This window comes from Geospiza fortis, unplaced genomic scaffold (assembly GCF_000277835.1).
Source record: "Geospiza fortis unplaced genomic scaffold, GeoFor_1.0 scaffold229, whole genome shotgun sequence".
In the NCBI taxonomy this organism is placed as follows: Eukaryota; Metazoa; Chordata; class Aves; order Passeriformes; family Thraupidae; genus Geospiza; species Geospiza fortis.
Window position 1 is genome coordinate 2,139,736 of NW_005054357.1, and position 10,209 is coordinate 2,149,944.

At 38.4% G+C, this 10,209-nt stretch overlaps 1 protein-coding gene across 1 annotated transcript in view; it reads left to right on the forward strand.

The window, feature by feature from the left end:
• DENND1B (DENN domain containing 1B) overlaps positions 1–10,209 on the forward strand; it is a gene marked incomplete at its 5' end in the record, with an annotated part of 147,632 nt that overhangs the window by 47,097 nt on the left and 90,326 nt on the right. Inside the window, one exon of the mRNA XM_031059156.1 lies at positions 4,413–4,462. Within this exon, the coding sequence (XP_030915016.1) occupies positions 4,413–4,462 (50 nt within the window). The remainder of the gene's footprint in view (positions 1–4,412; positions 4,463–10,209) is intronic.

Sequence of the window (10,209 nt, forward strand, 5' to 3'; positions counted from 1 at the left end):
CCGGTGGAGGAGACAGGAAGCAGGAGCAAGAGAAATTAAATCTAGCTGAAATTCTGTAAGTGATCTCATCCTCCTTTGCAGGTATTCAGCTTCTTAATAATTTTACACAATGGGTATTTCTCTGAATTAGCTTTTGAGTGATGCAAACACCTCTTAGAGAGCAAGTATTCACAGGGCTCTGTGCTGAAGTGTTACGAGCAACCCGATTCCTCTGAATGTCAGTCATTAGGCTGTAGGGCCTTTCCATTTGTGGTTTACACGTTAGCCAAATAAATGAGGATCAAAAACTGTTCTCAGCAGTGGAGTGGAATTTGTTCTGTGGGTCAAAACAATCTGTGGTTGTAGAAATGTACACGTAGCTCAGTTTAGTGGAATTTTAATCTTGCTTGAATCCATTAGTGAGAACTTCTGCTACGTGGTCCAGAATCTCCTTCCTCTTTGCATGTTTGTCAGGGATGTATGAAGTGTTACGTGGCAGCTGTATTGACATAGAAAGAACTGTCAAAAACCACAGCACTATCTGCAAGTTAGTCTGAAAATCGTTAGCTGGAAAGATCAGGTCTATTTTTAGGGAGCTGCGATTGCACAAATTTTCTTATCTATCTTCTGTGAATAGAAGTGTTGCAGCAGGTGGAGCTTAGAGGGCACATATAGGCTCTGTGTTTTGCCACCCACACTGAGACTCCCACGTCACACAGTTGTGTTACACCCATCCCGTGGTGTCTCGCTCCAAATGAAATGGTGAGATGTGCACAGGACTTTTGTGGGACTGCCCTGTGGATATGAATAGCAAGGCAATTAGTACTTGCTATTAGGTATTAATTTTTATGTAAAACAGTTTCAGGAAATTCTTCATAATTTGTCTTTAGACCTAGAGGAAAATCTGAAATATCCGAAGGCTAAACTGCCTTAACTGGTCAGTTAATTACCGACCATGTTTCTTTCCAGACTGTGAAGTTATCAGAACCTTTCTTCCCACAAAGCTGGCATGTGTGAATTCAGAAGCTTTTTCTACCACTGTTTACATTTTCTACCACTGTGATACACAGAATTAGCTGAGTGGGTAGCAAAACAAGCAAGGAACACTAAATCATTCCTACCTTTCAGACTTCTGTAATATCCTCCCATTGTAGAGCCAGTGAGTGTGGCCAGGGCAGGCTGGAGTTGGACAGTGCAACTGATGAGAGTGAATTAATGAAGCATTGCGCCACGAGCCTGTGAGAGTGCAGGGTTCTGCTGCTGTGCTGTGTAGGTATAAGGGAAATATTTTTGTAAATACCATTTCTGTCTTTGTTTGAGCTTTTTTCAAGAGAAGCAGCATGTCACAGTTCACATGATATTATTTTTATGATTTTCTTCTTTCTCTTGGAGTTTACATGAGGAATGAGATAGTTAGCCTTTAACTTAGCAATTAAACACAATTTTGTATGCACCTGTAGATGTTTAGTCAGTGTTTAAACTCAGATAGATAACTTTACTTGTGTGGGTTTTAATTTTTCTTCTTTTACATCATTATCATCTCGTCTTCCCCCTGTATACACCTTGTTTATGACACAAGGACCATTTCTGAAAGCACTAATACTCTGAGAGCCAGAGAACAAAATAATCTTGGGACATGTGAATCCATCTATTTTGCTTTCTGAAGACCTGTAAAACCTTTTGCCTTCTGAAATAAATACATTTATCATTTTTTATACAATTTTATCAGGTTGTGAATATAAAAGACAACAAATAATGTTATTATTTTTCTGAGAGTGTAAATATTGACTCAGGAGCAAGTCCTGGCTGGTTAGGGAGCCTTGAAAATGATGACCTGTTAGGAGACAGAGCTCCAGTTTTATCCAATAGAGAGATTGCTGTGAGTACCAGTTGTGATCGTACACAAATATGTACACAAATGTGAATGTCTGTATAACATCATTTGCATTTTAAATTCATCTAGAAGCATCTTGGGGGCTTCTTTTTTTCCATTTGAAAATTCTGACTAGCACCTGTAATTAAGGGAGAAAACGGAGCCCTGGAAGCTAGGTAGGACTTCCATCTATTGATCTGTGTAAACCCGGCTTATGCTGTCAGGGGAGAAGCAGTCACCTGCTGAGCTGCTTTGTCACTGACATAAGCTGAGAGAGGATTTTTTTGTGTGTGTGTGTGTGTGTCTATACTGTTTATACACCAGTCTATAGACCTGCTGGCTGGTTGAATTTTAAAGAGTGCGGAGGTTTAAAGACTTGTCCCCCGAGGGATGCTCCTGCCAGTTGGGAAGCGAGCGGAGGCCGCTCCGCAGAAGTTGAGCGCGCGTGGCCGCCTGGGGAGGGCCGGGCGGCGCCGGGGGAGCCCTGGCCTGTGCTCGGCCCGGGCAGCGCTGCAAAACACACCCGTAATTTTCAGGTTCCTCAGTCAAAATATTGAGCTAATACCTTCGGTTTTTTTGTTTTTGTTTTCTTTTCCTCTCGTGATAATTTATTCTGAGAGGATACAATGGGGAACATAAATGAATACATTTCCATACCCAATTCCGAGTCAGTGCTAAGCTCACCAGACAGCAATTAAAATCCTTGTTAGTGAGGAGAAAAATTACTTCCTATAGTGTGAGAATAGGTGCAGATTTAGAAAAAGAATAAAATACTATTCCTTTGGAACAGGAAAAACAAGCTTTATGGGCCTTGAAGTGAGAGACTATTTGGAAATATTTAGGAAATTTTTGAGTTAGAAGTTTTCTGTTCTGCTTGATCTTTTTTGTTAGAGTCTATTATTGTTACTACTCGCAGTGTGTGTGCTTGCTCCTGACAGCAGAAATCAAATGCTTACCTGCCCTGTTTATATTTTGCTTCTCACTCTTCTGCAGCGGGCGCTCAGAGCAGGTAGGATGGTGCTTGAGCAGTTCCTTTTGAAGAGTATTCTGTCTACTGCTGTTGTTTTTAATGGAGTTCATAACCTTTCCCAAAACACATCTGTGGCTTTCGTGCACTGTGCTAACCAAGTAAAAGTTCTAAAGATTTCTTGAAATCTCTTGTATGACTTGGAAATTCTAAAAATATTGACTTCCTGATTTAGTATCACATGAAGATTTACTGAGGCACATCATATACCTTTACAATGTTGGAGCTAACATAGGCATGTTGTAGTCGCAGGTGTCTTTTTCTTGAACTGTTCCTTTCTTGCTGATTAACTTGTGTGGGCTCTTTATATTTTGCACTATCCACAGAGCCTGGTGAGTGTTTGAAGTAAGTAGTCATTGTAGCGTGTAGGAATTTAAATACAGAATTTCCCCTAATGGGAGTTGACTGTCCAACTTGCAGTAAACAGGGTGTTCAGGCTGCAGTGCTAACACCTTAAATCAGCTTCTTAAACGCTCATGTGCAGCCCTGGAAATTTGTAATCCATGTGCTCTTTTCTGAAAACAAACCTTGCAGGCCAGCTCTTGTATACAGAAATACAGGTCTGTTGGGCTGCTACAAAAAATGAATTCTGCAGCTTTGACCAACTGCATGGATGTCAACTGTCTCTTCTTGCTGAAGCATTTCACAGGGGGTTTGTTTTCCCAGCTGGGAGCAGGGAAATAAAACCTATTTTCTAGGATCTTGTAAAGTCACTGTTTAATATTTGCTGCTAAATGATCTGGTAATTCACGTTTTTTTAAAAGAAAAACGTTGCCTAGTTTGAGAGCATTTTTATATTTTAATTAACACATTTTATTTGCCACTAAACAGCTTCTTAAATAAAGTTCTGCACGAAAGAGAGACATTATCCTTTCATACTGTGGTGTGAATGTAGATCTGGTGGATTTTGCTCTCCTCCACCCCCTTTCCTTTATTGATAGCAAAGCGTGCTTGTGAGACTCAAAGGGTTAATCGTATAAATTTCTGCTTTGGACCAGTAGGCGATTTCCATCACTTTCAGCATTTGACTATGGAACATGTATAGAGTTGTTATACCTCTCTGTAATTCATTCTGCTGCCAACTTCATTCCCTTTTCTCTGCCTGCATTTTAATTGAAACAACATTTGTATTTTTGAGCCAGGATCTGTCAGAAGTCCCTGTGGCTAGTCTGTGGTACAAGTAGCAGCAGACGTGGCTTACCCATATGGTGTGGTGCTTCTTGTAAAATCCATATGGCCTTGTTGAAGGGAATCCCAGCGGGGATGTGAAGGGTGTTAATACCCTTCAGGCCAGGCCTTTCCCTCCTGGGGCTTCTATGGCATTGTCTTTGCAATCTGCCAAAGCACAAACCTAATTCCTTTTTAATAATCAATTATTTCAGTCCAGGAACGTGTGCTGTATTTTTTCTAATCATATATTCCTTGAATTTATTATTTGTTATGAGTATTTTTGGCCATTTTTTTTAAAAAGCAAACCTTTCAAAAGCCTTTTCAAAAAATCCCTGACTTCATTTCTTGTGCTTGTATTTTCAGGAAGTGCTGAACAGCGTTCCAAAGTTCTGCTTTCCTTTTGACGTTGAAAGGTATGTGCTACAGTTATCATTTATTTTAAAATATTTCATGGAAAATTATTTTTAGCATAATTACAAGCAAGGATTTAAAGAAAAGGCAAATGTAATGCATTCCCTAAGCTTGCACCTGCAGATGAGAAAACATACCCTTTGTTCAAGTAAGTATGAAGTCACTAGTAGGAAACTATCACAGCAAAATGTAATCCTTACAGAATTTTAGGAATATCTCTGTGCAGGTAGAGCTACATTCCAGCTCCCAGTTTTGTACACTGTAATTGTGAGCACCATCTGTGTTAGTATAAGGATATAACACAGTTTCCTTTAAGCAGCTTCATTAAAAATGTTACGGTGCACCAGGATATAAAAACTCACTGAGCAGTACAGAAAATGTGTTGTTTGAGTTCAAAGAAATTAAGACTTTAATTACATGGAAGTAGCTGAATATGCAATTGATTTTTTTCAGAGAAGAATCCAGACCATTATTTATGATTAATTAGTCCTTACCTTTCTGGTATCAGTTATAGTCTGGTTTTCATATAATGCTGCCAGTCATTTAAATTGTTCATATAAAATGTTTTTATTAGTGCCAATATTTATTTGGTCTTGTCAAAATGATTAATGGCAATTTATTTAATAGATAGAACTCACTCGGTTTGGAAAACCTGTATTGTCTGAATTGGCAAAGATTGAATTAAAAGCTTGATTTGCATAATTAATGAAATATACACCCAGGTAATGTGCAGGCTGAGCCAATTTCAGAACAACATGAGCATCAGTTGTAGATGGTGAGTTGGAGATGAGAAGCATCTATCAGATGCAAGAAGCTGCTGTCAGTAGAGGAAAAGCTGGTGTGTGGAGAGAGGAAGGAAAAGTGTCTTTGCAGCATAACACACTAGCAAAATAAAGATCTTTATAAACACAACTTCCCTGAAGTAAACTAGGCCTATTTAGCCTTTTATAGCTGAATTTAATTAAGTTGTTTGGGTTTTGAACTGGTTAAGCTCACTGTCCTTTAAGCTGTTTTAATGACTTAAGTAATATGGTTGTCAGTGGTTGGCTTTAAAGCATTAAAGTCTTTAATGTGCTTAAGATATGTATAGAATTCTGTTTAAAATTGGTAATGAAGATGAATAATGGAAATAAAATTTGAGGATAACAGAAAAAGGTGAGGTTCTGTTGCTGCCATCCAGTGGCAAGAAGATAATCAGTGGCAGTGAGTAATTATTTTCAAACAAGTTGTCTTACTGTAACTACTTCTCTTGAACCATTCAGAAGGTACTTAGCTGCTGGTATGAAGAGAATGAACTTAATGAACTGTGGGAATACTTGAATTTCTAGCATAGCTAAGTATGTCTCTTTGCTGATTATATGTAGGGGTGAAAAACAAAGAAAAAGGGGACAAAAAGGAAAAAGTGAAAGGAAGTTTGTTGTTTGTTTGTTAACCCCCCCTGTGCCCTCTCCCCAGAGATGCTTTTTGAATGTTGGCCTCATGCTTGACTGTAAAGCAGTGTTCTCAAAAGTGAAAAATTTCTACAAATTTCATAAAACTTGTCAGCTGGCCAGGAGTGGAGGTTGCTGGAAGCTGGGGTTCTGCTGGGAGGAGTGAGGCTGCTCAGTCTGGCCTGCAGCCTGCTCAGGCAGTGCCCCGGTGCCTTTAGAATGGGCACCGCGCTCGCAGCTGCCTGCGGAGCTGGAGCCGAGTTCAGAGGGATTTCAGGGACAACCAAAGGCAGCATGGGATCATGGGAGTGGGACAGCATGGATGAGGAGGGGTAGATCTATTGTGGAGCAAAGGACAGATATGCTGGAAGCTCATTCAGGAAAGTGGGGACTGTTGCTGGCGAGTTGTTTGTGTGAACAACTTACTGGCTGCATGATGTGTTTGCCATTTTATACTCAGCTCCAGTGTTTTCTATAGTGTAGACACACCTTACCAATTGTTTTAAACATAACTAGTTGTCTTCTGCTTTCTCAGTTTAATGATTTTTATTTTGGCATTTGGAGTGATAAAGAAAAGGATTGAGAAAAACACTGCTGAAGTTCCTTTTTAAAGGGCTTTTTTCCACTGGAGAAATAAGATATTGCGATCATTTTAGTGTTTGTCTAGCCATTAATGTGCTTTCCCTTGTCTGATGAATGTATATATGTATATGTAGTTTTCCTCTTGTATATAGGATCATGATAGATGGTACACCTAATGCTCCCAAGTATTTTGCAGGCATTTTCAATGACAATTTCTGTACAGAAACATTTGAAATGAAATCGAAAATATCTATTTCATTCATTGAGCATATTGTACTGCAGAGAGCATAGCTTCTCAACCAGTAATATGTGTATATTTATATACATATATGTAGGATATGTATATTTATGTATAAAAATACTTCAAGCATTGTCTGAGCCTATTAAGAGCTAGAAATTACTAGTGCAAAAGTAGTAACTTCCACTGATTCTGATACTTACTTAAAACAAAAAATGTGACTGTTCTATAGAATGCTTTTGGGTTTCTACTAGACAGCAGAGTTACAGATAATGGAGTGTTAATTCTCTTATCCAGCTAAATAAAACTAAAGTAGAAAATCTATGTTCTTTGAATTATGGAGAAAGGAAAGTTAAAGCACCAGTAGTAAGATCACTGTCACCCATTTTCTTTCAAGTCACCTATGATAATTACTTGAGGAATTGAAAAAGAAAAGAAATGAGATAATCTATTAGATTTTCTTTTATCCACTTTAGTGGATAAAATCATAGAGATCCAGATTTAGTTCTCACTGTTTGATGCTGCTTGCATCATCTCACCGGGCATACCTTATGCAGATGTTATAAATAACTGTACACTACTCACACTAATTATCAAAAGTACATACTGTGAATGGTAATTAAAAATTGAGAGGAAACTCCCATTAAATAGAAACTGAAAGTCAAGCCAAAAGAGGCACAATGGTGTAAAAAAAATTATTTGACCATGACTTAAACTTTGAGTTTTATGTATATATTTTTATTGAAAACAAGCACGTAAATTGTTACTTCTAGTTATGGCTTACGTTTTATTTTAAAGATATTAAGAAATTAATTACATATAGAAGTTCTTGAACATTTGCTCCAAGTACCTCTGTCTCTTTTTATGAATAAATTATTTTCTATTTAAATAATGGCACAGATATATAATATTCTAACAGTTTGCATGTATGTATTTACAAAGAAAGACCCTTTTCTTTGGTACTCCATTTATTTATTTTTATATGGTCTAGGAAGATTTAACATTTGAGGACAGAGATTTTAATTTCCTTTCAGTGTTTGCTAAAGTAATATTAATGCTTCAGACAAAAGCATTTTGTTAATTCTCGTTGCTTGAATCCTCTGTGCAAATCCTGCATGGTTTGCTTCACTTTTCTTTCTCCAGCAGTCTTTTGTATTTTCCCTCTCAACCCGGACCTCAGATGTGACTTTGCAGAGTCCATATCTCAATCCCCACATCCATCAGTTATGTAACTCGATGATGACTGGTGAGGATGCAACTTCCCTTGTTCCTTTTGGAGCCATTTCAGGTTCAGCCTGAAGTTGTGCTACATCACTGCTTGACCCCTCATTTTTATCTGTGCTTTGAGCCTCTGCCATTTCTCTCCACCATAAGTACTTCCCTTGCTCCTTTCATTCCTCAGTCTTTTCCCTTTCAGGATGCATTTCTTCTGCTGAATGTGAAACACACAAGCCTCTTTTAGCTACTCTTTTGGGAACTGCCTGTAGGATTAGCATGGAGACAGTGATGTGTACCACATTAATTTCCCCATGGTGCTCACCCAGTCACGGCGAAGTGTTGGATTTTGGAGAATAATCAATGATGCTGCTGCTGTAGAGGATTTCTCCTTAGCAGCAGAATGTCACTCGAGTATGGGAATTACCATGCAGGTTATTTAACTCATAATGTTTTAGGGTGAGTGAGTAATGATATCAGGAATGACATCACTGTCACTCTCCTGTTCCTGGCTGATGCCGTTTCTGTTGATATTTGTGGTAAAAGTCTGTGCAGAAACACAGCTATGATCAAGAGGAAGTGCAAAACAATGCCTTGAAATCATTGGATTTGCAGATCTTGTGAAAGGCAGTTATAAGATATCTTACACAAAAATTTTGCCTTCAGAGTAAATGGTTGAGAATGAAAAGTAAATAATGGAGAAAGTATTTCAAGCTGTATGGGTGAAGATAAATGAACTGTAGCATTTCCTGTACCCTTCAGGCGCTGCAGTCAGTTTGCAAGGGGGAGTGTAAACTCAGAAATGTAGCAGCAGTTACAACTGAGTTTTTTGCATCTTGTGTCTCACTGTATTATGGCACGTGTTTGTGTAACAGTGAATGTGTGTGTGAGACACGCATGTAAGGACAGGCTGCAGTGTGTGCTGTGAGGAGTGCAATTATTGTTTTCACACAGGGGTTATTTGGTTTCTGTGGGTGTGCGGAAGTGCACCTGTCTGAGAGGAAGCCTGGCATGCTGAGGGAGCCGCTGTGTCCTCCCATAGATCTTTGGCCAGGTGTGATGGTCAGAGCCCTGAGACAGAGCTTCTAAACAGGCTTCTGGTGCAACTGAAATACTCCCAGTGAGACTCTTTACTCAGTAGTTGTGGTTTCTTTAAATGCTTCTGTTGTTATGAAAACATAACCCCATTAATAAGCTAACTGTGCTTTTTATTTGTGGGAATTTTCTTACTTGGTGGTGGCATTGTCCATTTTCATATCTTATGCAGTTTTTCTCCTGTTTCTTTTTTTTTTTTTTTTCCTGAATTGGGAGGCAGAGCTCAAATCAGACAGCTTGATTGGAACAGAAGAGCTCTCCACACAGGGAATCTGAGCTGTGGACTAGTGGATCCTGGAATGGGCATGGAAGTGAAGAAAATAGTCCTTGAAGCTTAGATTTGGGTAGCAATTGGCTGAAGGAGAATGCCCAGCCTGGTGCTACTGTCTCCCCAGTCTCTCTATCAGCTTGTACCACCACCTTAACACCTGGTTTTCAAATTCCTGCTTGAAACAGTTTCTATTCTGTTCTTTGATTTGGGAAATTAGGGTGACTGACTGGTGACTGATGGGTTCGGTTTTCCCTGTCAGTTTGAGTTGTAATACATGTGAAACTTTCAGGTTTAAGTAGCAGCCATGAAAGCTTCAGTCAGAACTGTGTATGTTATTTACATTGGTCAGGGACATATACGTGATATAAGTAACAATAACATTAAGACTTATTTTTAAAAGAAAACAGAATGTTTTCTGTTTCCATGTATAAGGTCTTAATTTTTTTTTAAACTCCTCAAAAACTTCTAAAATTTGAAGAAAAAATTAATTTCAAACATCCTCTGTATCCTAAACAAAATAATCTGGAAGAAGAGCAGTTTTTGTGGAGAGCAAAGGATAAATTTAGTGATTAGATATGCTACTTTTTGTTTGAAAGAGAGATTCAGTTTCCTGCCTTAATCAACTCTCTCAAGGCTCCCTTAAAATGAGGCCTAAGCAATGGCTGTAATGTAAACAAAAATCTTTAAAATGACTCTTTACCTACTCCATGGGTACTAAAGAGCCTTTTCTGCATTGTGTAGGCACACAGAAAATTTTAAAACCTATTTTTATTTCTATAGTGAACTGTAATAACCTTGAAAGAGCCCATTGTAGTTGGCAGGGTTAATAAGTATTTACACACATTCTTCATTATTAGTGATTTATTATTATTGAACTAACATTAAAAGTAAGCATGCAGGGCAAGAGTTGAAAATAAG